A 26,762-nucleotide genomic window follows, 5' to 3' on the forward strand; every position below is an offset into this window, starting at 1 on the left:
GATAACAGGCAGGGAGGCTGAATTCCCCTCTGGTCAAGGTCACCTATCCAGTAGCTCCTCCAATCACTCTATCCCTCTGTCTGCCCCTGAAACTGCTGGTGAGACCTCTCCTGAGCTAAAATCCTGGTCCTCCTCTCCTCTTGACTGCCTTTTCCATCCTCACCCATTGCCTCGCTCTTCCCTTTCCCTCTGCTACGCCTGACAGGACCTGTCCAAGCCGCCCTCCCTGCTCTTGAGACTCCTCCTTCCTTGCTGCCCTCTCAGCCTGTCTCGACTGGTACAGCCCAAGGTACAGCCCAAGACTTGGCCTCCGCTTTCCTCAGGCAGTGGCCACAAAGACGGGTCTGTCTAGTGAGATGCTGTCTGCTGGCAAGGGTGGGAAGGGGCGGTGGACCATGTGCCAGGCGGGCAGCACCGGTGATGCTGCCATCCCACCGCTGTCCAAGTGATGAACCATAGGTCATGAGGACAGCGCAAGGCAGTGAGCAATGTATCCAGAGCCCAATGGCTCTGTCCTCTCGCGCATGCACATGGGGGCTCCACAGTCTGGTTCTTCAGCACCACCCACGTCCAACATTAACTAGGGGGAGAAGAAGTATCCTCAGATACTGCCCCTGCTCGTTGCACCCAAAAAGGACACAAAACCCACTGGGATTGATGTTGCCAAGAACAGCACTCAAGCCAAAAGCAAGAAGGGGCTGGAAGCCCTCCACAGCCACCAGAGACCCGTGCAGAGTTGGGCCAAGGTCAGGCCTTGGCACCCAGGTCCACCCACCTCTGCACCTCTTCTCAGTTGTCTCCCAAGCTAATATTGGGGTCAGCTCAAATTTCTGGTCTTAATTACACTACTCCTTACATGCACCAAAAAATATTGTCAGCAGCTTGCGCTGATTACCACTTCTTCCCTGTGAAAGGGTGACCTGTTTGCTCTGATGGAGACTGCAGAATATGCTGCACCTGAAGAAGTTGCATTTAACCCTTCTGGATGCGGCCCTGCTTTTGGAAATGGAAGACAACAACAGAAATAGAGGCCATTTTAGATCGGGGCAATCTGAATGACCTGTAACTCAATGGGAATAGAAAAGTTGTTTATTTTTTGTATCCTTGGCCAAAATCTTTGTCTTTGGGGTGTATTTGACAGTTTCTGAGCTGAAGTTATCAAAGGGCGTGAGGATGGAGTAAGACCTGCGAGTGGAAACTGTTTGCTGCTCAGCCCTGGAGAGGCTACTGCCTATCCATAATGCATGCACTCTAAACTATATCCATAAATGTCAGGCATGATTTAATAGGCTATAAAATCCTACATCATGATGCCACTGGAACTATTGAAAATAAAAGCAGATAAATCACAATTCTGTTCAACAAGCTGTACTCATGCTGGTTTTTTTCATTTGCTGGGGTTTCATTCTGCCGTTTGCTGAGCCCGTGCTACTCTCACTCAGCCTTGAGTTGAGTTTCCATTTCCTTTTCCTTTTCCATTTCCAAGTTTGAGTTTCCACATCAGCCCACTGGCTTTGCAGCTGTGTTGTCACGCTGCTGTAAGCCCCTGCCCCTCAGGGTGCAGAACGGGGCAGAAAGGTGCTGAGCTTCCAACAGGCTTGGAGCAGCAGTCCCCAATTTTTTTTCTCCAGCGATACCGGGCAATCATTGTAAGCAGATTGACTGCTGTTGCTCATATAATGTTATTCCTCACATTAGATTATGAGCGTTAAATCTACTAGACAATGTTTATCTGGCAGGAAAACAATTTATGTCACTCTTTTACTGCCAGCAAGATATAGAGTTACAATGACATGGATGACAGAGTGTGCACCACAACTCCGAACGGGCACGACAGCTGTAATCCTGTCACTCCGTGGAGAAAATGATGCTGAAAAAGGAGGGAGGAGGTGGTGAGCCTGGGAAAATATTACTAATAGAGAAGACTGGGTTTTGAGAAAAGTTTGCTTCACCTCTGCAGCTGAGGTGAGTGAACTGGAGAAGTAAAAACCAGCCACAATACATGCAAAATGTAAATCAATTTGGACTTATCTGACACAGAATTTGAACTCTGTCCCTTCAGCGTCTATCTTTATTTTCCTTTAAAATGTTTTGCAGTAACAGTATATAGCTTGATGGTTTTTCTACTTTTACCTTGAGTTTCATCATATATCTTACTATTCCTTAATTTTCCTGGTCTGAATCATGTAATTACATATGAAATAAGAAGGTAGGTGGGAAGGCGAGAGGGAGGGAGGGACAGAGGGAGGGAGGGACAGAAGGAGGGAGAGAAAAATAACAAAGAAAAGAAAGAAGAAAAGAAGGAAGGAAAGAGAAGAAAGACATTATCTAGCATTCAAAATTTGGAGGAAAACTTTGAAAACATGTACTTTACAAGACAAAATCCAGAGGCAAGATAAGAAAATGCAGAAACATACAATTTAAAGGATTTTCCGAAGTAATTTTTCCCCTCAAAATCTTGTGACTTTGAGGTGAGAGGCAACTAACTCATTATTTTGAATTCATGAGGTTGTCAATACTGACATACACTTCACTGTTCTGGGCTATGCAAGAACAAAACATGAAGGTATAGCTTAGGTCTGAAATTGGTAGCTGGGGATCTAGCCCTTTGCAGAACTATCTTCCCAAAATCCTATTTTGGGGAACCTTTTTTGCTTTGCCTCAGTTACTGGTGGTTTTGAGCACCCTGCGGAGCCCTGCCTGCTCAAGAAATGAGCCCACGTCCATGGCAATCTCTCTGCGGCATCAAGGACCTTGGTCCTGGCTCTGGTTGCGCACATACTTGACCAGCATAGCCCTGCCCCTGTCACTGCACGTCTTTGGGTGATGCCGGGAAGTTCCTCACATATCTGCAGAGATTTAAATTCCATTTAAACAACCACCCCTGCTAAAGTAGGTCAAGCGGGGAGGTTTCGGCCAGTGCAGGCCAGTCTCTTACCCCAGCTCCTCTGCAACTCCCTGCTACTGATCTTCCCCCAGCATACTTCCCTCCATTTCCCTCAGCCCTCCCAGGCTCAGAAGCTGCTCTCCCTCCTCCAAAGAGCCTCTGATAGAGCCTGCCTGGCCTTGCCCATCTCCAGCCCCAGGCAGAAGTCCCCTGCTTTTAGTCCTTAGCATTTGCATGCCTGACAGCCCTTCCATGCACTTTGTTGGGGCAAGATTTTGTAGGGTCAGGGCAAGGAGCGGCACCTGGCCAAGCCTCTCGTCTCTTTGGCAGCGGGCAAGAGGGCTACTAGCATGAGCTGAGGGGAGAACCTGCACCTGTGGCTTTGAGGGACCACAAGATTCCAGTTTAAGGTATCCCTGCCAGTCTCCATCTGCCTGCACCACAGCGAGGAGAGCTGAGCTGGCTTTACACACAGGGATGCACACACAGAGACACACACACGATATATTCACAGTGCTAAAGGCAGCTGCTGGCACAGCCACAGGAGGGTGTGCTGTGACCTGCACAGCACAGTAGGGTGGGATGGGGCAATTTACAGGGTGCTAGCCCTGGAAACTTTGCTTTGTGGCACCATACTGTAACCAGAACACTAGAAGAGGAAGACAAGGACTTGGCTGTAACAGCCTGGTGGTGCCAAGGTGTTGCTCCACAGTGGTAGGAGAGGGGCCCGTGGTCCCATGCAGTTTAGCCCAACCTGATAGTCAGGTTTAGCTATTGCCAGGTTGGTATCACTGGAGTCAGTGCTCTCAGGAGCTCTGTCAGGGCCACTCGCTGCCTCATTTTTACATGCTGCAACATGAAAGTATGTACCAGGAGTAGCACTGTCAACACGTGTCTAAGCAGTGACTTGCGCAATGAAGTCCACTTTTCAAACATGACTGTAAACTTGTCTCTCAGAAGAGGCTGCACTGCTTTGAACAACGAAGAGGAGTTAAATCAGTACAGTCCTCAATCCCCCTTCCCCTTTCTCCTAACAGAATAGTCCCACTTACAGTGGTAGAAAAACCTTTCTCTTATTTACAGAAGCAATAGACTAGATGATTCGAAATAATCCAGTATATGACGATGTGTGAGGATGACACAGCCTAGAGCATTAAGCATGCTCAGGGTTATTTTTTTACATATATTTGCTACTGGTTGAATAGGTGTCATACCAGGATTTTTGCATTTCCATTTTGACTGTTGTAGGTTTCTGAAATGGGAAAGCTATGTGAGTGACTATGTAAATTGTATAAGTATTTCTATATGAAAATGCCTGCAGCTTTAGGGAATGCACTAGTATTGCTATTTTGATTAAAAAAAAAACCAAACCCAAACAAACCTTTTAGCAAAATCATTATGCTGGTGCAAATCCTATTCATAGAGCCAGCCCTGAGCATTCAGAAGACCATTGAATCTCAAAGAAGATCAGGCTCTTAGGTGAACAAACAAGAATGCAAATAACATGGATCTAGCATTTCTCACTCTAACACCTCAGACTGAATTTCATAGATATTCCTAAAAAGCCAAGGATTTGGGACTTCTACCACAACAAACATTAACCTGGGTGAGTCTTGGAAAAAGGACGTGCCTGAGAATATGAAGTGAAAGCTAATCTTACTGCTAATGATGAGAAGCAGCATGACAGATGCATACTAGGGCCATAAAATGTAATTTGGTTTCAGAAACCACTTTGGTAAGGGAAAAAAAAGAATCATAGAACTAAATGTGCAACTGGGATCACTTCCACAGCACCTCTGTGCACCAACACTCATGGATTTCCTGGTGTGTCCTTAGGACCAAAAACTCTGTTGCATGCTAACATCAACATGTCCTGGCATGTTCTTGGAATTTACTACTGTCTCCTATTGTGTTTTGTGCCTTGAGAGCTTGATCCTGTCCCTCAATCTGGAAGAGTCATCTCTGTCGAGGCTCAGTAATGTCAGCAGGCCCATCAAGTGACTATCTGTATCTGCTCAAACACTGGAAGACAAAAATAAAACTAATAATACAAATGAAGCAAAGAAGTGAGCACTAAATAAGTCAGTCATTAAGTTGTGCTGGGGAAAGATAAAGGGAAGGAAAAGATAACAGCGGAGAAACAGTAGAACGAGTTAACAGTAACTGGGTGCTGGGAACTAATGAGCGCCTTTGCAAATACAGAGAGGAAAGAAAAAAATACTACCATGAACAAAGTCTACTTAATAAAAGCGAGGTGAAGTCAATGATTATTGCAAACGTCCGAGGTACTGCTCTACACTGCTGAAACCAGAAAAACAGTATACAAAAGAAGAAATGAAAACCTTGACTTTCAGCTGGATGTAGGTTCCCAAGTGTCTAACTCCTTTGGGAAAAAAGCTCCAACACCCTTTAGGAACATATGAAAAAAACTAGCCTAGCTGTTGAGAAAGTGCAGGTAGGAAGACTTTGGGAGCCTCATGGCTGTAAAAGAGGCCCAGGTGACAGAGAATCAGTGGAAGCTGGTATGCAGATGCACCGCTGCAGACAGAAAATGAAAAGTCCCAATGAAAGGCTGGTTTGCCTCCTTTTCTTCAGGGCTTGCTCTGTTTTCAGGGACAAACTCTAGACCAGAAAATACAAGCATCCAAAGCCATATTTTCAGGCCACTACGAGAAGAAAGAACATACTTCTGTCTATGGGTTTTCTCATCCTGCTGCTGTCCCCCAACATGCCACCCATCTCCCTTTCCTGGGAGAGCCCTAAGCAAGGCAGGAACTTGGCCTCACTTCACAGGCCAGAATATGGTTACCTTTTGCCTCTTTTTGCTGCCATCTACCCGAGCAAAAAGTTAGGGGATTTCTGGCTAGGATGTCGATGAGAGGTGGCTCTGTGGAATCGTAAATCCTGCTTTTAACTAAAGGGTCCTCCCTGGAGATAAGCTAAGCAGTAGCCTGTAGGTGAGAGGGAAGGAAACTAACTGGGAACCTGTTCAAGGTTTAATAGGAGCTAATGGACTTCCTTTCCGCTCTGCGCAATCTCCACGTGGGGTGGATCTAAAGGGGAGCTGACAGCTGGAGAAGCTTTCTCCTCCCATTTCCAGAGCAACTGTCCTGCAGCCACAAACCATCCTGCTCACCAGGAGATTTGGTAGCATTTTTCCTCTCCTGCACAGAGCAGCAGCCGGGACCATATAGTCTGAGGTCTCAAGGGACGGAACTAATGAGAGGAACTTAAGAAATCAGGTCAGAGAAACAAGGGCAGAACCAAGCAGAGAAGCTAACGCACTACAAGGAGTTTGGCCCTCCTTGTTCAAAGGGTTCAAAGATGCTCTCCAGTCACTGTGGTTAGCATCTGGCTAGCACAGTTGAAGCATACCTGCTTCTGTTGGCAAGGGCAGACCACAGGGTGGTGTGGCGTGTGTTTTGTCCAGCCACATTTCCTTCCCCAGCTTTCTTAGAGCAGCTGCAACGGGATTGACTTCTGGCTGGAAAGGTGCTGCACTCACACCTGTGGCCTTCTCTACACATTCACCACTTCTCTCCCTACCTTTTCTAGTTACCATCCATTGCACTCACATTTAGTGGAGTAGTGGGAAAAAAAGAACAGAAGGAGCTGGAAGAGAACAGCTCTAAACCAGGTTGTGAACTTGGACAGATACTTGCAACCATTCGTACTGGTTGAGAGGTCTGCCAAGACAGATCAAGGCCTGTATTTGTAAGGGCCATTAATCAAAGTGGGAAGAACAGCAGATATCAGTGACCACAGAAAGAAAAGATGTTGAAACTCCAGGCAGAAAAATGAGACTCGTGCCACATAGCTTCGCCACAGTCTCCGTAGAGAAAAACAGATTGCAGTTGCACTGCAAGAGGGAACACTGAGGATTAACAGGACCAGATCTGATTCGGGGCGATGGTGGGTGACAAGTTTTGTACAAACTTCTGTGGCAACTTGGAGACAAACTAAACCGTGATGGGGTTTTGGCTGCATTCACAAAGGATCAGGCAGATATTTGTCCCTCAACGCGGGCATCCGTGGGCTGAGGAGTTGATGACCAATTGGATGGGAATCAGAGAAGACCAACGCCAATGATAAAGTGCCTGCAGGGACTGATTAATGAAAGGAGATAAAAAGAACCAACAGCAATGGCTAGGAAAAGAAGTGATACCTGGGTGCAAGGCACAAACAGGTAGAAAAATTGTTTAGGGGAGTACAATCCATAGTTATAACCAGGAGTAATTGGGTGAAACTGGGCAAATGAAAATACAGGCCAAATATCTTCCTGACCATGGGACTTGCTGGACCATGAAATAGTCTCCAAAAGAAAGAGGTGGAAGCCCCATTACCTGAGGCATTTAAAAGGAAAGTGGACAAAGCAATCAAGCATGTGCTGTAAATCCTCCACCAGCAGGGGAACGGAACAGATGACCTAACAGGTATTTTCCATCTCCAATTTCTACATTTAATATAAGGAATCACAAAAACCCCCAACTTGCTATGAGATACAGAATAATGACTCAGCACTTGGGGAAAGCCAGTGGTAATCATGCAGGTAGAAAAGGAAAATGTCATAGTGATGAAGCAGAGAGAATAATAGGGGAGAGAGCCACATTGCAAAAGCAACAGAGATGCAATGACTCTACTCCAGCAGTTCATCTATGCTGAGGGAAGACAGGTAAACACGAATCCTTTATTATTGAGTCGGCCCTATATTAAAAAGGGGTCATTGGCGCTAGGCTGAGAGGGAATAGTACTTTCCCTCCCTCTTCCTTGTTTAGTTTCAGGGACTGGTCAAAACGAAGCTGTAAGAGGCGGCAGGGAGCTGGTCCTGGTTTGCAAAATGGCTTGCGGTAGCCCACCAAGGGATGCCTACCAGGAGATCCCAGCAGTCTCGCCTCATGGCCACGCAGGCGAAGCAGCACCGCGTTTGATGCAAGCGTGCCACGGTTAAGCAGACGCCACGTAACGTGAGCTAAGGCTTGCTTTAAAACACCGTGGTAGGATTCCCTCTCGTTTGCTATTTTCGGGAGTACTGAATCACTTAACGGGAGCCTATTCTATCCCACCGCGCGGCATCTTCACAGCAGGCTCCAGAGGTGGCTCTGCCTCGCACTGACGTGGGCATGCACGTTCGGGACTTGCAATAAAGCGGGTGCATCCAAAAACCAGCCAGGACACCAAAAACTGTCTTTAAAAATCACAAAGAGCAATTTAGACGAAGAGAGGGCCGAGTTATTGTTCGCCTTTCCCCCCTCTTCTCACCGCTGTCACGAGGGCTGGGGCTGCACTCGCTCCTGTGGCTCCAGGAGCTGGAGGGTGAAGGAAAATACCGCTGCAGCTGGAAACAGCGCACGTTAGGGTATGCATCCCATACGTTGCGGCTGACACAACCCCCCCCCCCCCCCGCCCCCGAACCTCTCTGCTGAGCTACGTGCGACCCGCTCCGGGCTCCCAACCCGGGCAGAGCCCCGGGGGCTTCCCCGGCCGGCGGGCTGGCGGGCGGGCAGCTTCCCCCGGGGCGGCCGTCCTCCGCTGGGGCAGGGGCTGGGGCGCCCGGCCACGGACGAGGCGGCAACCTCCCGCTCCCCGCCCCGGTCCCCGTGGCTTTGCAGTCACGGGGGGGGGGGGGGAAGGGGGGGTAGCCGGTGGGGGCGGGGCCGGGCCGGGGCGGGGGGGGCGGCACCGGCGGCCCGCTGTTCCCCCCCCGTCCGCCCCGGACTTCCCGTGCCCCGCGGTAACCCGAGCTTCATTTCCTGGTCGGGGCTCTTAAAGGGGCAGCCCCGGCGGTGGAACAAAGGCCGCCGTGCTGCCCGCCCGCCGGCCGGCGCTCCGCCCGCTGCCCCCCCCCCCCCGCTCCCCCCCCCCCCCCCGCCATGTTCGCCCATCCCGCTGCCCGGACCGGCGCTGGAGGCCGCTACCGCCGCGCGGCGTTTAAAGGGCCCGCGCCGGTCAAGTGACACTAAATAAGACAAGGCGACCCGGCTGCGCCCTCCCAGCCTCCCCTCCGCTGCGCCCGGCCCGCATCGGCACCCGAGACCGCCGGCGGCTCGCCGCACTACCGCCCCGGCCGCGGGGCACCGCCGCCCCGCCTTCGCCCCTCCCCGGTGGCGGCCGTTCTTGCCGGCGGCCGTCTCCTGCCGGCGCGGCCCCTTTAAGGGGCGGTGCGGGGTGCCGGGAACCCACGTCAGTTTCGGCCCCGAAACTCCGGATCAATGAGCGGCGCGGGGCGGGGCGGGGCGGGGCGCAGCGCCCGGCCAGGCCCGGCCCGGCCCCCGCCGCCTTTCGGTTTCTCTCTTCCAGGAAGGAAAACACCGGCGGGGAGCGGGGCCGCGACGGCAGCCGCCGCCCCTCCCCCTGCGCCCCCTCCCTCCTCCCCGTGCCGCGCGCGCGCGCGCACCGACTCGCACGGGCTGAGCGCGCGCAGTCACACACACGCACACAGAGCCACAGGCGCGCGCGGCGGGGCGGGAGCGATCGCGCGCCCTCGGAGGAGCGGCGGCGGCGCTGAGGAGGGGACTCCGGCGGCGGGGCGCCTCCCCCCGGGCAGCTCCGCGGGCCGCGCCCGCCGCCGGGCGATGGTGGCGGCAGTAACTTCCCCTTGAGGGGCCGGGCCGGGCCGCGCCGCGCCGCCGGGCCGGGAGAAGAGCGGAAAGTGGGGAAAGCCCGAGAACTTCCCGTCCGCCCGCGCCCGCCCCGCCGGGCTTCGCCGTTTCCCTCCTGAGAGATGTCTGAGGCTCCTGCTCAGTGTTGCATCAAGGTAAAGCCCCGTCCCTCTGTCTGTCCGGCCCCTGTCAGCGCGGGACGCGCCCGCCGGCGCCTCAGGGCGGCGGGCGCTGTGCTTTGCCCGGGCTTATTTGGGTGGTAATAACTGTTTCGTCCTCTTGTCGTGTCCGTCCCCCCCCCCCCCCCCCCCCCGTGAAGGGCGGTCGCGGGGGGGTGGGGGTCGGGGTCCCCCCAGGTTTGCGGGGCGCGCAGCCCCCAGCCGCGGCAGCCGGGAGCGCCGCGCTCCCCGCGGCGGCCGGCGGCCGGGGGCGGGGGGGAGGCGGGAGGCGGCCGCAGGGACGCGGCTCCCGGCGGTTGTCAGCGCCGTGCGCCTGCCCCGGGGGGACGCGCACGGCAAAGCCGCCGCCGCCGGGGTTCCGCGGCGTGGCTCTTCGCGGCAGGAGCCGGCGGAGCCCCGGGAGCTTTAAAGGGAGCCCCGGGGTCCGGCCCGGCCTCCCGCGGGGCTGGCTGCCCGCCGTCCCCCGCCGGCAACTTCGCAGAAAGTTTCCTGCCGTCGGGGAGATGCAGCCGCCGCTGCTTCCACCGACAGTGGGTTGTGGGGTTTGCTTTTTATTTCTTGCTTTATTTTTTTTTTTTAATAACATCCGTATTAGTATTATTCTTTATTTTTAATCGCTGCATTTGCTGGCATCGCTTGCCCGTCAGCAGGTAGGGGAGCCGGGGCTGCGCAGCCCGGCCCCACTCTGCCAGGGCCCGGGGGATGCGTTTCTCCGTGACTTGGCCTGGTGAAGACGGGGTTGCCCCGTGAAGTTTCTCGTTTTAAGTGGAGGCGGTATAAAGCTGAGACAATGGAAACAAAACTGAGTTTCCTTTTTTGTCCAGACCCTTCCTATCTAGCAGCCCGCTAGAAATAGCGCTTTCCTCTCTCCTTCCCTCACCCCTCGGTTTTGTTTCAATTATGCATTTTCTTCAGGAGTTGCTTTGCCTTGTTGCCAGCCTGGACTCTGCCTTCTGCTTGCGACTAACTCTGCCCGACTAACTCTGTCCGAGCGGTTGTCTCTCCCTGCCTGGGAGGAAAAGGTGACTTCCAGACTCTCTCTAAGGCAAAGAGCCTAGAATAAACACTTATTTATTCAGCTTACAAGCATGACGCTTTTTTGTTTGCTTGTCCCGTGGGGGGTGTGTGTGTGTACGTTTGCGGTGGGAGTCTTGCGTTCTATACGGTGTGACCACAATTTGAAAACTTCTGGGTGTATTTTCTCTTGCTGAGTTAAATCCGTTCAGGCCTGCGTCCCGTGAAGTCTCGTGGCTTAGAGAGTCTAGTTTGACTTTTCATAACACAGACGGACAAATTGGATAATAGGGTATTGTATGTGCGTTACAGTATGGCAAAATGCTAATGCAGGCAAAATGCGTACAATTAACTAAGCAGATCCTGATATGTATAAACTGAAATATAGTTACTGTTTTTTCTAGTAAACCCTGTGGAAAGGTAGGATGTGTTCTCTGGACAGAAGAACACGAATGTCATGAAAAAGTAGTGTCATATAAGTTGTGTTTCCTTGTTTTCGACGTGTGTCATTTTGAAAATACGAGGCTTACTTCTGCTCTTACTGAAGTCAGCAACAAAACTGCTGTTGATTTCAGGAACAGTAAAACTGGTCCTTCCCTAACCTCACTGAAGTATGTTACAGAGTCATACTGTAAGGGATCAGCTACATAGCAGGAGAGATACATGCAAACTTCTATTTGAGTCTTGAAATGATTAAATGTCAATTTTTCATTACGTTTAGAGAGATATTGGGAAACTAATTTTTTTTTTTGAAGTGACTTTCTAAACATCGTGGTCTGAACTTATTTTATTTTTTAATATATGATTTGTTTACATGCTGACCCTTGCAGTTACCTTTGTCAGAAGACAGAAACTACTGTTGTTGGCTTCTCTGCTGGTGATTATTTTAATAGTTTCAAATGTAGAAAGTATGTATTTTCAGACAGAAATGTGAATTTCAAATGATAGCATTTCTTTACCAGTCAAACCATTCCGAGTAACTTTCTGTTCAGTTTTTCTAACTACCATTGTTTTTTGGACGCTTGTTTCAAGCAGGCAGAGTTAAAGGTGGTTGCCATCAGCAGCTGGATTTAAGAGCACTTGTTTAAATGGTAGTGTGATTATACAAGTACGATCGATTATTTCTTCACCGTGCAAGTCCAGCTCGCAGCACGGAGCGTGAGGTCGAGGCAGAGGAGCAAGCTCCGCACCGTACTCAAACTTTGCTGCTGTGTTGTTCTGAAAAGTAGCCAAGTATTGTGCTGCGAGGGTGTTGCAGAGTTTCATTAGGAGCCTGCGAACTGGAAGCGGTGGTGCTGGTGGATGTATTTTGTATTTTTTTTTTTTTTTTTCCCTTCCTCCTCCAACACAGGGCAAGGGTGCGTGCAGTAAATGCCATTGCAACTGGGGTGATGAACCACGGAAAGCTTCAGGGGAGGGAGTGAAGGCTAGTGCTTTGTTTTCGCCCGAGCTGCTCAGTCCATGGCCTCTCTATCTCACCTTATTAGAGAAGCGCTGTAGTAAGATTTAGAAAAACTTTGAGGAGGTGAAGTTTTGGTGTATATTTAACTACTGGTAATCAATATAAACTTGCAGTAATATCTCTGTTCCTGTCAAGTACTTATCAGTATGTATGTGTGATTGTATATTGATATGTGTTTGCTTTGTGGCAAGTATGTGTGCTTACTTACATTAACTATTTCTCCGAGAGAGGAGAAATATAATGCTAATATCCTGATCTTGCCAGCACTTGGGTGTGTGTTTGCCTGGCTGATGGCAAGCAGACCTGTTGTGGCAAGGAAGTTAAGTGTGTGCGTAAAGTGTCTAAAGCTGCAGAGGGAAGTCATCGCTGGAGTTTAGAAAATAAGATCTTGGGGGTCAGAGATGAGCATCAAGTTCGCTACAGCTTAAGGCACCAGCGTATTCTCTGCGGGAACCGATAGGCTTCAGGCTTGTGGCAGACTCCAGCCCGCAAGGGCCTGAGGGCTTTGACTCCAAGGTGGATTGGGAAGGGACATCTGGTGTGGCTGTCATATTCGGACGCTTTTTTCATCCCAGTTTTTGGGATGTCTGCATTGATAGTAAACCTGTTCCTCTGATCCTGAGCCATAGTAGTTAGCTGAGTATATTATTGTAAATATTGCCATGATGTTGGCAATCGTTACAGTATTGGCAAGTGATCCTTACGGCCTCACCTCTCCTCCTCCAGATGGGAGAACTGAGGCACGGGGAGAGTGTAAACATCTTTGCTAAGACTTACACGAGAGCAGAAGCTCAAAGGGAGACAGGACTAGAAGTTTAGACACAGGTGATGATTTTTGTGATTAATTAAGGTCCTTGTGGTGCTGAGTTCTGTTTAAAACCTCACCTGGAGCTTTCTGATTATGAGGATAATACCTGTTTTTTTCCTGAAATTATAATACCTTGAGAATATCATCGCGGTGTCATGTGGAGGCTCAAAATTCAGCAAGCAAATAGAAGGGTCCCAAAGGGCTCAGTTTAATTTGTTAATATTCATTTTTCTAAATCTGGCACTTTCAGTTGCTCAGTCTGATTAACCATGCGACCATACAAACAATTGTTCTGGCACAAGTGTGGAGTTGTGGGGGAACTAAAACTGGGAATAGGGGTGTGTGTGTGGAATCAGCTGCTTCAGATCTCCCAGGCCAGGGCTTCTCCCAGCCGAGGCTCCCTTACGTGCGCCTGGCTGATGCTTGAGCTGAGAGTGCTTTCTGTGGGCAGCACTGAAGGCACGGAGCCTTCCTGCGAGTCAGGTTTCACAACTGACTCCAGTGGAGATTTTACGCAGCCGTATGCTGGTGGATGTGAGCGCTTTCTTGTGCAGTGAGCTGTACGTAGTGGCCCTTGTGATTGCATGGGCACCGCAGGAGTTGGCGCAGAACCCTGTAGCTTGAGGACTTGTCTCACTGGTGCTCATTTCGGATTCGAGGATGTACCTTGTAATCATTTAAAAAAAGGAAGAGGGGGAAAAAAAGACTGATCGTGTAAGCCGAAGGGCAAAGAATCAGCATAGTGTTTGAGCTTTCAGTCTTAACTGGCTTCCCCAGATTTGCTTAATTTTTACTGTCTCCTGATACTTCACTGATGCTGTTTTTGCAAAGAGCTCTCTCCCACTGAAGGCTTCCTGTGCTGAGGGACTCTTCAGCACTGCACAGCCAGAATCCTGTTACCCTTAAGCATGGCTGAGTTTAGCGCAGAGTATTTTCCTTAACGTTTATTAGTGAACTTGTGTACTAGGAGGAGGATCCTTCTTCTATTAGTGTCAATGACAAAACTCTCATTAAGTTCAGTGGGTGTGGGATTGAATGGGAGAAGACCATTGTTTAGAAGTACATACTATTTAACACCTGATTAATCATTTAACTCCTTGGCACCAGCTAAATGTAATCCCTCTGAAGCAAAATTTTACTAACACTGCCCCAATTAAACAGTGGTCATTACTGTTCACTGTGTCATTACAGGTGAAGTCAGTTTCCTGGGAGGCAACCCATTAAAACAGCAGCCCCAATCTGAAATGCCCTAATTAAACAGAGGATACTTTAATGATAATTTACATGACTATTACACCTTGCATCTCAAAGTGCCTTTTGGAGGGAGGTGGCTAAGCAGCGCTCTGCTGATAGAAATGATGATAAGCAGGAGGTGAAGTCTTGTACAGTTACACAGAAGTGAGGTTTCTGTCTTTTGGAAAAGTTATTTGGGTCCTTGAGTGCTTACTTGGGGATAGCTTGTCTTCTGAAGTCTCCTGACAAAAGCTTTCCTAATAACATGCTTACGGCAAGAAGGGAGAGCTAAGGCAACCTGTGTTTTTGGCCAGTAGTGTGGTTCTGACCTACAATCCAAACATTGGCTAATTTGGTTTTTTTTTCATGCATTTGTTTTGCAGTATTTGTGGTTCAGTGCCTTCAGCTGGGCATCCCCAGAGCAACAGCAATTCAGAACAAGTGCTTCTGAAAATGTTTGCTTTGGCCTTTGCTTTCCCTATCTGTGAAACAGGCATAAAATAATAATGAACATACCTCTGCAAGGCAGTAGCAAGGCTTAGTATTTGTAATGCAGCATGGAAACAAATTGTGTTTATTACAGAAATCAGTGACAGAGTGATCTGATTTGTTCCTGGCTTTTTAGTTCACACGGTGTTTGGGGGCAGGGGTGGGTGTGTGTGTTGTTTGGCTGTTGGCTTTTTTGGTAGGGGCCACCTACCTCTGCTGAGCAGTTGGAGAGAACAAAGATATTACTGCTTCACCATGTCCCTGTGGCTGGATCAGCCACGCGTGGGCAGGGTGGTGTTTCTGTGTCCACAGCCCGCAGTGAACATGGCTTTGGGAGAGGCAGGCGTAGCTGTTCTGCCACAATCCTGCTTCTGGCCCAGGGCAGGAGCTCCTGGGAGGGACGGCAGCCAGATGTGGCTGCCAGAGCAATTCTTGCCGCCTTCCCCTGACCACTGTCCTTCCTAGGGCTCCCTGAAGCTGAATGCAGGGCAGGCTGCATATTTGGTTGTCCCAGGTGTTATTTTTTTCGTGGGGGTAGGAGGGCATCCCTCTCTGTTAGATCAGATACAACTTCATCATCTGACAAGGGAGGACCCGCTGGCAAAGGCAGTGGCTGGTGGTCAGCTGCTAGCATTGTCACAACAATTAATTTTTAGGTCGCAATGTATCCCTGTGCCTCCTGAGGGAAGGAGGCCACCCAGGACAGCCCACGGGTGGGATGTTCCTCTAGGCAATCATGAAGAAGCCAAACCGAGCCCAGGTGTGTGCTCATGTTCAGCCCAAGCAAAGAGACCAGACAGGCCACCAAAACTCCTGTGCCTTTAACAGCAGAGTTGTGGGAATCGATTCCTGCTATCGTGGGTTATTTTTTTAGGTCTGCAACCCAAGCCAAATTTAGACCATATTGCTTCTGGTGTTGCCGAGTTGTCTTCAGGCAGTGTTTTGTTGGAGCGCAGAGGACAGCTACTCTCTTTATCTTCTTCTTTAGTAACATATGGAACTCAAGCCTAGATTATACTGATTTTTTTTTTTCCTTCCCCCCCTCTGCCCAAAAATGCCACTGCTGGCAAGAAAATAAATGCAGAAAACTCTCACTGAAGTTGAACTTGTTTATGGAATGTCTGGAGCCCCGGTAAATAAAGGATTTTGAAAGGAGTTAAGCTTTTCACTGATAGATGGTATTGCTCCTCTCCTGTAATGCTACTGAGCTCCAAAGTGGACTGGGTATAGCAATTAAGGAAAGCTATAAATGATTCTTCATCTAAATGATTTTCCAAAGGTTATTCCTTGTTAAGCCACGTGCAGTTTCTTTGCTTCAGTGTTGTTCTTGTATGGTTTGCAAATACTATCCTGGTTAAGACAGTCTGGAGAGAAAATGGGTATGAAAGAGATTCTCACTGTGGTATTTATGTTGGTGTTCTATGGAATGTTTGCACACGGAAATAAATAGCATTGTAAATCATTTTAAAGATGTGTATAATGTCAAGAGTAGCATTGGGTGTGACTGCAAGAGTTAAGTGTTAGGACAATTCCACAAAAATACTTTGAATGTGACAACTGGGCTTTACATGTTAAACTATTAACAGCTGGCTAATATTAAATCCAGAGTTTGGATGTTTAATTTTAAAATAAAATTAAATGTGGTAATAAATAGGAATGATGAGTGATTTCTTGGTGTTGTGTTTTTTTAATTTATTTTTGGGTTTTTTTGTCTGCTTTTGTTGTAGGGTTTTTGTTTTGTTTTGTTTTTTTCTAGCTAGCTCAGGTAGGGTCTGATCAAGCTTGGAAATGATTTGTTTTGAAAAGGCTTGAGAGTTTAATCTGGAGGAAACCAACTAGTATCCAGTAAAGAGTATCCTTAAAACTGATGGAATGCAGCAGAGAGTGAGATTCTTTATATAGTTTGAATTTCAACAGAGTATGGCTGAAGTGATTTTTTTCCATTATGTCTTCAGTGGGATCCTCCAAAACATCTATTAACAGAAACTAGGAATGTTTTCTAAGTGGTATGGGATTCTGTGGAAATCCAGGAGCTTGGAGTTCTACCAGATAAATGAAATGTTTAATAAAAGTGCCAGAGATAGTAGTACTAGAATTCAGAGACAGATTTATCCAGTTAGTAGGGCCACAACAAGGCATTCAATATCTGCAAACCACATTTTCCTTTTCTCTTTCTCCTTTTTTTTCTAAAAAGGACTTCGCATAAAAGTGGTTTCTGTCATTGATGGAGCACTGTGAAGCTCTGCTGATGTGCTTGGAGGTCAAACGGAGCAAACCCAGCATTACAGCAATATTGGGGAGCTCCTTCCCACTTTCTAGGAATGCATCTGAGGTCTGCGTTGGGATTCGCCCCCGTGACAGAAGTAATCCTTTTTTCTTCTGGTGGATTAGGACTGGAGATGTTGTTTCACCTTGTTGCCTCTTGAATGGCAAGTTCTCATCTTCCTACCTGCCCTGTGCTTTAAAACACGGGCAAAGCCAAGCCTTCTCCGACCTGTCCAGCAGCTGAGGTTAGAGGTGGTAGGGTCTGAGGATCTGGAGGCTCTGAGGTGAGGGTGTTGGTCCCAGTCATCACTGGAGGCTACTGGAAAAAAACGTTCCCTGGCAGATGGGTCCTCCCTGCCCCATCCATGAGAAGCTGCTTGGTTATTTCCAGCGGGCGCCACTGCACGAGACTGGCTGCAACTTGAAGCTTGCGGCGTGATGGGGGGGTAGCGCTGATGGGCCAGTCAGCTGTGCCGCTGCCTTTCTGCCGTGGCGGCTCTGGTCTCAGCAGCCTCACCCCAGCTCCAGAGGACCGGCGCCCTCCAGTTTAGAGCACCGTTGTGCTGGGTTGGGCAGCCTGGTGTAGGCACATGTAGGTGCCAGGTGCCCAATTGGGGCTGTGCCGTGACTGTGGAGTGACGGACCTGCCATCTCCCTGGGGGTGAGGAGATGAAGGGCTGAACTGTTTTCACGGAGGGATGAGGATGCACTCGTTCCTGCTAAGTCCCAGGGTGCCAGGAAGGGCACCAGGTTGCAGGAACAGGAGTGCTGATGGGTGTAAAAGATATTTCTCAGTTGGCAGTCTGAGTGGTTGTGTCATTGTCAAATGGCTTGAGCAAATGGATTCTCTGGAAGAGGAATCGGGGAAGACTGTGGGAGCGGCTTCCAGGGGAAGAAGGTTATGGGCTGTAAAATATTGCATGGCATGTGGCCTGAGATATGTATCGCACATTGCACAGTAAACACTGGGCTCAAACACACTGGAGATAGTGTCTTAGCAAGCTACCTCGCACCAGCTGAGTCATCAGACCTATCCGTGACTGACCGTGCGCTGGCTTTTATTACCTCCCAACTGGGACAAATTACAACTTCTTTTAAACCTCAAAGTAAGAAGAGAGTGAATTAATAGCGTATGTACAGCCAATTAGCACAGCCAACTGAACCATGTTGATGGGCAGTGGCTGAGTTTTGCAGGCTTGGAGAAGCGGGCAGAAAGTGCAGTATTTTTTTTTTTTTTTTTTCCCTCTTGGTAGTTTTGAGTGAGGCGCTCTCATGGCTCTTCTGCTTAACAGAAACAGTGAGGTCTCCTTGAGCTGTTTGGTCCTGAACTGGTCTGGCAGCTGGGATTGTATTTTAGGAAATGATTTGGTTGGTGAACAAAAGAGAAAACTGAACTCAGTTTTCAATTTGGGGTCAAATAGGCAAATAAAACTGTAGTGGGAAAGGAGCAGGGAGTAAAATAGAAATTATCTGTATATTGCAGTTTGAATCCATGTTGTGTATCAGCTCTGATTACAGTGCTCTTTCCTGACTGCTAGGAAGGTTTGTATTGGCACTGAAAAAGATACAGAAATGAGCAGGGAAGTTGCCTGGGGAAACTTCCATAGGAAGAGAAGCTGTATTGCCTAGGACTCTTCGGCTTGGAAAGGCAACTGCTGAGGGAGGTATAACAGAAATCTATAAAATCACACAATAGTGTAGTATGGGGAGCAATTATTTCTGATAGTACAAAACTAGAGCAGGCAATTAAATTACCAGCCAGCAAGATTATAACAAGTACTTCTTCCATCTGTGTTAAATTGCGGAACTCACTGCTGCAGGATGCTGTGGAGGCTAAAAGTACAAATGGATTTTAAAAAAGAGGGTAGAGGAACACCTAGAGGGTAGAGGGAAGATATTAAGCCCGAGAGCCTGTATGGGTAGAAAAAGCCCTATAATTACATAGGGGAAAGATTGCTTTTTCTGTCTGTTAAGCCCTTCCTGAAACAGAGACTTCTTGTCTTTGGTGGACAAGATCCCAGGCAAGATAGGCTTGCTCTGATGATGTGTAGGCATTCAGATGCTTCAATGTAAAATTTTGCACCCTGGAAGGCTGGTCTCAAGTGCTTATTAGTCTCCTCCGGATTGTTTCCTAAGTCTCAGCCCCAGCAGTCTTGATTTCAAGAACACTAGTTAATTGTAAGTGGGAAGAGAGCTAAGGAAGAATTTGTGTCTGTGACTCAGAGAGATTTGTGAACTCTGGACTGCTAGGACTAGCAAGAGATTGGCTTTGTTGCTTTAATTACCCAGATTTAAATGAAAGAGGGGAAAACCTTCAGGGAATACATGGAAGAGGAATTACAGATCAGCATTTGAAAAAGGAAAGTTTTCTGGTAATGGGAAAGAGACTTTGTTTGCTTCTAGGAGCCAAATGTGGGTTGACCTATGCTTTTCCAAAGGTCTCCCAGTTCTCATTATCACCCATGTGAAATGTGTTCCTGAAGCATTAACTCTTTTTCACATACACGACAAATGGTGTCCCCACCGGAGCTCGCAGCCAGGGCCGTAAGAGTTGCTGCTTTCGCTGCCTGGCCAAATGTTGCAAGCAGTCACTGAACTGGCTCCCTTGCGAAGCAGTGCTGTCGTTTGTGCAAACCTTGCATCACGCTTTTGATTGTGACGACTTTTTTTTTTTTTTTTTTTTTTTTTTTTAAATGGCAAACAGAAGAATGGATATACAAAATCAATTCCGGTATTGTGTTGTGTGTGTACTTTTTAGTTATTTTTCCTAAAGAGAGTGTGATTCACAGTGTTGGATAGCCATTAGAACATACCGATTACTGATGTGCAGCTAAATATGGCCTTTAACCTAAATTTAGTTCTCCTTTCTGCTAATCTATACAATGCCTGCAAGTATCTATTTAAGTAATTGGATGGTCTCATACAGATTTAGTTAGGTTTTTATTTTGGAAAATAACAAATTACTTTGTTTGCTGGGTGATTTTTTTTTTTTTTTTTTTTTTTAATTTTACATGGTGTTTATGATAGACTGCACTTGGCTTTGCAGTGAAATGTAATTACAAGTGCAGTCTCCCCCATCAAAACCCTGGGCATTTAAAAGTAGTTCTTAAAAAAAAAGTTTTGGTAATTGTACATGAAAAGGAAGTGTCTGGTACATTTTAAGGTAATATTACTTAATATATAACAAGCTTTTTTATTAAGCAAATGAAATATTGTATTTTTTTTTTAATTACACTGATTGTTTCTTGTCATGTTGATCTAGTATGAGTAGATTTTGCTCCCTCAGCCCTCATTTTTATTTGTTGACTGGAGGAAGAAAACAAGCTTCCTGTTTCTACAACTCCAAAGCATTTTCCAACTTTGGGTAAACTAGTCATTGCAATGAACTAATTGACTAAACTGAAAGAAGAAAATATTCTCTCTGTATCTGTTGCCAAAAGCTGGCTTGGCTCTTTGGCAGGCTCAGGCTCTAGGTATACAATAGTGGGTTGCGCTCATTTGAATTGTAGGACTTTTTTATGCTTTGGCACAAAGTTTTGTGCTTGGGATTTACCTTTAAAATTATTTTCTGCTATTATAGTTATGGCTGCATCTCAATACACTTCAGTTTCACATTTCTTAGGTTTTTTAAAATGAAAAAAAACCCCAACTTTAAAATTGAAATTTTAAAAGAAGTGGCTTAGAAAAAGTACACATGTTTAGACATAATGCCTTGGTGGATCTTGAATACAGCACTAGGCAGAACCTCTTTCTGTCCTCTGCATGTTCTTCTCTATACTGAGTTTTCATTTAATGCTTGAGTGGTGAGACCCATCTTCTTTAGCCATGGAGGGCTGAAGCAATGGAAAATCAGCTGACGTGGGGGGTATTTCTCTAGTTCAGTGTGAAGGTTTGGCTTTGCAAACAACAGAGGAAGCCATTGTAGATGCAGGACAACCCTCCTGGTTCCAAGTGAAACCAAACCCCTACTAGTATTAGTGCTCCTGGAAAGAAAAGGCTCTGAAAAAAACAGGTGTTAACTTGCGTCCTGTAGTAGAGGTGTCTGTATGCTTTCCAAGATACTCAAAAGTCTTCATTAGCTCAATGTTTTAAGATGTTTGTGGTCACAGCCAGTTCCCTGTGAGGTAGGGAACTAGGACTGCCCAGCTTCACAGATGGGGAGCAGAGTGGCTTCATGTAGTCTCTCGGTACCTACAGCTGCAGCAAAATAATGCTGTGGTCTTCCAACGCGGTCTCCTTGGGCCCTTTGCGTGCTGCCCACCGGGGACTCCCCCTCATGATTTGCTTGGCAGATGATAACTGGTCTTAGGCTGGCCTGTCCCATCACTCGTGCTTGCCCTTCCTGCTTGCTGGGGTGAGAACCTCATGGTCCTACTGCGTGTCCCTGGGAGGTGAAGAGTTATGTCACCATCACCTCACCTAGTCCAGTTATAAGGTGAACTTAAATACTGATGAAGGAGAGGGCCAGTGTCCTTCAGTCTAGACTGGAGTTTCCTGGTTCCCTGTCTGTTTTCCATCAGTGGCCCACAGAGCACTTTGTCATATGCAGAATACTCGTTCAGCCGTATGGGCCTTGGCCTCCTTTTTGTTGAAAAAGAGGAAAAAAAAATCCTCCCCCAAACAACAACTGAAGTTCTGTCACTTTCTTAATGTCAATTAAAAAATAAACATAGGTAGATCCAGGTTGTCAGAAGGTGGTTGGCACAGCGGTGAAGAAAGTGTGAAAGCCATGGATCGAAGACATCAAGATAGCTCCTGTGATGATTTGTGTACAAAGGACAGTGAGCAGCTGGCCTGGAGCAGGGCTTGGTTTTAGTGCATATTTAAATTTAAGCATTATAGTGAGCACATGCATATTTAAATTTTCATCTTCTAAAGAGAAAAAAAAAACAACAACAAAACCCAAAATGAATTAAGGGAGTTAATTAGTAGAGGTGGTTAGAATGATAACTTTTGAGGATAGAGGAAGTTCCATTTTTGAGTTGCTTTCCATGTAACACCTGAGAAACAGAGCCAGCCTGAACAGTTTTGACTGGTCAGCAAAATGTTTCTTGCCCACTGTTCAAATTACTTGCTCGCAAAAATGAATGGCTTGGTTGGTATCTGTGCTTCTGGAAATAAAATAATTACACATGCTTGAAAAATAGATGTTTCTTGTTCAGAATTTGTCCCTGTGGGTTTTCTGAGAAAACTGCTTATCGTAGTCTTGAAAGCTCCAAGAAACCGGTCACCTGCAGGTTTTTCTAGACACGTGCTGGTGGTGATAAGAGTCCAGGTGAAGCAGTCCTGCACTTCAGGGTTGGAGCTTCTGTCGTGGTTTCCACCAGAGCTCCCAGAGTATGCTGCTCTCAGCCCATCTACCTTCAACAGCCAGGCGCACAGGGATTTAGAGATATTCGGCACTGCCGCCAGATGTGAGCTTTGACATGGGCTAGCTCTCCATGCCTATGTAGATAGGGAGCTGTTTGAACCAAACAGAGATCTGGTATCTATATTTCTATGCACCTACTCTAAGCTATGGGACTGGAGGTTGGTGGAGGAAGGAGACAGGAGCCAGGGAAATAGGGTGGGATTGAGAGTGAAGGAATTAAGAACTGGGGCAGGGGGGGTGGTGGGTGGTTTTCTGTGGCAGCAACTGCAAGCAGCTGGGCCCATTGCAGACTCCTGTGGAAATCATAAAAATTTGCTTTAGAAGGTCATGAGAGGAAGAGGCAGGGAGAAGCTGAATTGGGAAGGGTTATTTCTCATCGTATGGGAACAGGGAGGATCAGATGGAAGCATCTGGCAGTCTTAAACAGGGGGAAGAACGTTTTCACACAACATACAGTGAGGTTACTGACCTTACTGCCAGGAGTTATAATGTAGGGCCAAACAGGCAATTGGTTTCAAAAGACAGTTCATACTAGATGTATCTATTTGGGACTATTAATTGCAAAGATACAGCTGCAGTCCTTGGCTCAGAAAGCCCCTAACCTGTGGGTTGCTGTGGGAGTCTGCAAGGGAGAGTTTATCCCTTGTGCTCTTACCCTGAGCATTTCCTGCTGGGTGTCGCTGGAGATGTGGTACTGACCAGAACGACTATGATTTTCCATTTTCATTTGGGGCTTTCATACTTTGGTGCTGGATTCTCTACAGATGCCTCTGACAAGCGGAAAAATAACAGTTGAGAAAACCTCTCAAGTGAATCAGACCTGCTGTGTTTCTCGATCTTGTTGTGATGTTTCCTCAGAAGAGGTAACCTGACCATCTGAAATTCGCGAGACGAATGTTCTTCAGGTTATGAAGGACTTCTCAGTTAATTTTGTTCGGGAAAATTCTTGGGGATTTTCCTGTCCTTGACTCTCCTCTTGGGCTATGACGCCATTTATTGGTATAAAGTGCCCTGACCTATTTTATTTCTCTAGGTTTTTCCCAAGATTTGGCTGACAGAGGGTGGAAAAAATAATTAGATTCTTAGATAATGCAAATGCTACGTGCTGTGTCAGCCGCACCTCTTCTGATGGCTGATAAGAGACAAGTGAACACAGTTCCTTGCAAGACGAGGATGCGTTTGTTTGGATGGCACAAACACGTAACCACGTGACTGCGTGGCTGATGACCAGGTGTTATACAACACAGGGACAATTCCAGCACTTCCATTAATTTATTCCATCAGCATGCCTGAAACCTGCTTTGGAGTGACTATCTTGATTTGATAGTTCAATCTCTTTGCCTTTCAATCCCTGACTCTTCTTTTCAAGTTCCTAATAGCTGAGAAAATTGAGGAGGAAGTGTTGTTTACTGAGTGCCTGGACTTCATTTTTCTACACATAACGATTAAGAAATAAGTGAGCCGGCAGACAAGACCTTCTCGTGAGACCCTGTGTACACCAAATGTTTTTCTTCAGTGCAAGTTGAGCTTTTTCTCAACCATGCTTGTCCTGCGCTAATGCAGTTAGTGGGCAGTTAGAACTAGAAAGGTGAGCTGGCTAAAAGGAAAAAAAAACAAAACCAAACCTGCAAATGCTTGTGTGTCCTTTACCAAGCTCCACGTCTGGAATGGTGTCCTACAGCAGGCAGATACCATAGCAGCTTGCTCTCACGTGGTACGTACTTGCCTGTCTTTAGGCTGAACTTAGTTGTGATCTGTGTGCTGCCCAAGCTGCTCACCTTTAACTGTCTCCTGAGGTGCTGTCCCACCACACCAGCCTGGACGGTCCCTCTAGGGACAGGCTCTTCCTTTGCTGTTCCCAAGTGCTGGCTGTAGAGCCTGAATCTCTGAAGACATTATACCCACTACCAACACAGTAAAACAGAAGCAGAAATTCCCAAAAGATGCTGATAGCTGAAGGAATTCTGTTTTCCTGGTGTTAAACACAAGGAAGTTAATTTTATCGTTCTGTACAAAAGTGAATTAAAGTATGTCCGTTTACCACACGCAGAGTCAGGTCATGCACTTTCCTAACCCAGTGTGCAAGCACAGCAGTAAAGTGATCCTGTGACCAAGGACTGTATTATGTGCCTGGGTTTTGTAGATCATCTTTAATTTCTTACTTACTGATATCCTAGCGGTTTGCACTCAATTACTTAACTCCTGAATTTCCCACTCAGGCTTTGGCTATTGGTATGGTTCATGGTGCTGCAGGAGTGGGTGCTGGAATGCCGTCTGTGGACAAATGAACAGTTAACAATGCACTCTTGAATGCAGCCCTCATTTTAGGCTGGTGAAGCAGGGCTACATCTTCTCATGCCTGCCTTTTCCAGTGCTCAGCCTGCCCCTTTCTCACATTTCCAAATGGATAGCCTATTCGTTCATGCACAGTCACCGTGCTGCGTTTTCCTTCAGGTTTGTACCTCAAGTTTTACCTCGCCTTTCACATGTTTGAAGCCACGGTCCTCAAAAGTGTTGGTGACAAGGCTACTGGGAAAACACAGCCCTTGGAGATGGCGAAGTCCGTTTGTTCCAGTCACTTGAAATAGGAGCTAAATGATATGCCTGGTTTTAGAAAGCAGCAGTATTCTATCTGATCTTGTCCTTCCAGTGGAAAAAAAGACGAGGGTTTGATAATCTATATGGCAGTACAGTGGTAAACTTGGAGTGATTTAGACCGTTAATGGAAAGTACTTTAACTTTGATTTCTTAACAGTGTGTCAGATGAAAGGATAATCTTAGCCTGTCTGATTTCCCATTGCTGCTGGCTTGCATAGCATCTGCCTAAAATGAAAAGGCAGCGCACAGATCCCAGCGTGCAAAAGTAGCAGGCTGCTCGCGTGGCCAGGTCGTTAACTTCCTTCCCTCCATTTCTCGATCTCGGGTCTCGCTGCTGTCCATTGTTAATTATTCTGGCTGTGGGCTCGTTAAGAAGCCCTGAACACCAAGCATTTTTCCAGGCACAAGTTGTTTGTGCTGAGATGTTTGTTTTTCCTGTGGCTGACTAGTGTCTAGCCTCCTCCTGCTCTGCTTCTTGCTTGTATGCTCTGTCATTTCCCTTTTCACAGGGTAAGGGTATTCTCCCTAAACTCTGCTCTATTTGTTGCTGTAAAATGCACATAGGAGGTCGTGGACTATATTGTCAGGCTATGCTATAACCTGTTTTCTTTTGAAGTACAGTGGATTTGGCATCATAAGAGATGAGGCTCTTTAAGCGTGATATGAAGAAGAGTCCTGCTCAAGATACGGTGAGGCAAGTGAAAATTGTGACTTGAGCAGGGGTCCTGGGTCTTCATCCTAGGTTGGCCCTGCTAGTTCCTGAATTCTTCTATGGTGTGGCTGTATGATCCTGTCATACCATCCTTCCCTGCCTCTGGCAGTGTCTCTGTGAAGGAGTATTTGCCCATATCCAACTTTGGGCTGACATGAAGCCGGTTACTTCTCCACAGGTTTTTAACCATTCTTTAAAGGCAGTACAAAAGTGCATCACTGTTATTTCGCTGAAGCAGTAGTTTGATGAGACTCTTAGTTCGAGATAAGGTGGCAGCACCCTGAAAAATCTTGTCCCACCCTTCCCCTTCCTCCTCCTGTGGGCTGGCACAAATGTTTGGGCGGACCTGTGCTTGACAGGGCAGCAAATCTGGATTAAAATGGGCAGCTTGTGCTAGCGCAAGGTGTGCTAGCATGGTGTGGAGGTGGGAATGAGCAGCTGGGAACATGAAGAGGGCAGGGCATGTTTTTTCAGTGGCGGTGCCAGTTGATCTGGGATTAAAGTGTTGATGAAACTCAGAATAAAACTTTGGCCAGATCTGTGTTACCTGACATCAGAACTAAAGCTTTTAAAGATTCACGCCTACTTTCTTTACAAGAACTGTTCCTTTAGGCTAGATAGAGTAGCTACAGGAAAACTGGTCGCTGTTTCAGGAAAACGTGGTGGTTCTTGTGCCGAGAAGCCATCTCTCCTTTTCTTATATCAGCAGACACCAAGGGTGTGAAGCAGCATGGTTTGCTCTTCTAGTGTGAAGGGTAGAGCTGTTGCCTGGAGGTATGAATGAGCCTTCTGGTATCAGCGTGAGGCCCCGCTGCTGTCATCTGCGGACTTCCAACCGTGCTATGGCTTGCTTTGCATTTCTGAACACACCTTGGCTGTGCCGTTTAGGTTTAATAGTAGGAGAATGCTGCTTTAATAAAAGGAGGGACTTGCACGTATTGAGTCTTCTGAGATAGACTGAGAACACTGAATGCTAAACCCCCCACTTTCATTGCAAATTTATGCTGTTCTGTACCGCTGATGCTGACAGGCAGTCTGGACCTGTTTAACCGTGCAGCAAAGCGTGAAGCCTCTCTGGGTCAGAGGAGGAAGTTTGTCCCACGTGCCTAATCTAGAGGTCATTTCAGAGTTTCAATTATCTATTA

The 26,762-nt window shown here is 47.4% G+C and overlaps 1 protein-coding gene across 3 annotated transcripts in view; it reads left to right on the forward strand.

Annotated features, from left to right (window-relative positions):
• The first annotated feature begins 9,159 nt into the window (after positions 1–9,159).
• ETV6 (ETS variant transcription factor 6) overlaps positions 9,160–26,762 on the forward strand; it is a 143,320-nt gene continuing 125,717 nt past the window's right edge. For 2 of the 3 annotated variants that reach the window (XM_087764668.1, XM_087764669.1), the window contains exon 1: positions 9,161–9,641. In XM_087764668.1, the coding sequence (XP_087620794.1) occupies positions 9,609–9,641 (33 nt within the window). In that variant the 5' untranslated portion in view covers positions 9,161–9,608. Of the gene's footprint in view, positions 9,642–26,762 lie in introns of all 3 variants that reach the window. The other variant, XM_087764670.1, reaches the window with a different exon arrangement.

The sequence above is a fragment of the Nipponia nippon genome, unplaced genomic scaffold (assembly GCF_047370975.1).
Source record: "Nipponia nippon isolate SJK-2023a ecotype South Korea unplaced genomic scaffold, ASM4737097v1 scaffold_3, whole genome shotgun sequence".
Classification (NCBI taxonomy): domain Eukaryota; kingdom Metazoa; phylum Chordata; class Aves; order Pelecaniformes; family Threskiornithidae; genus Nipponia; species Nipponia nippon.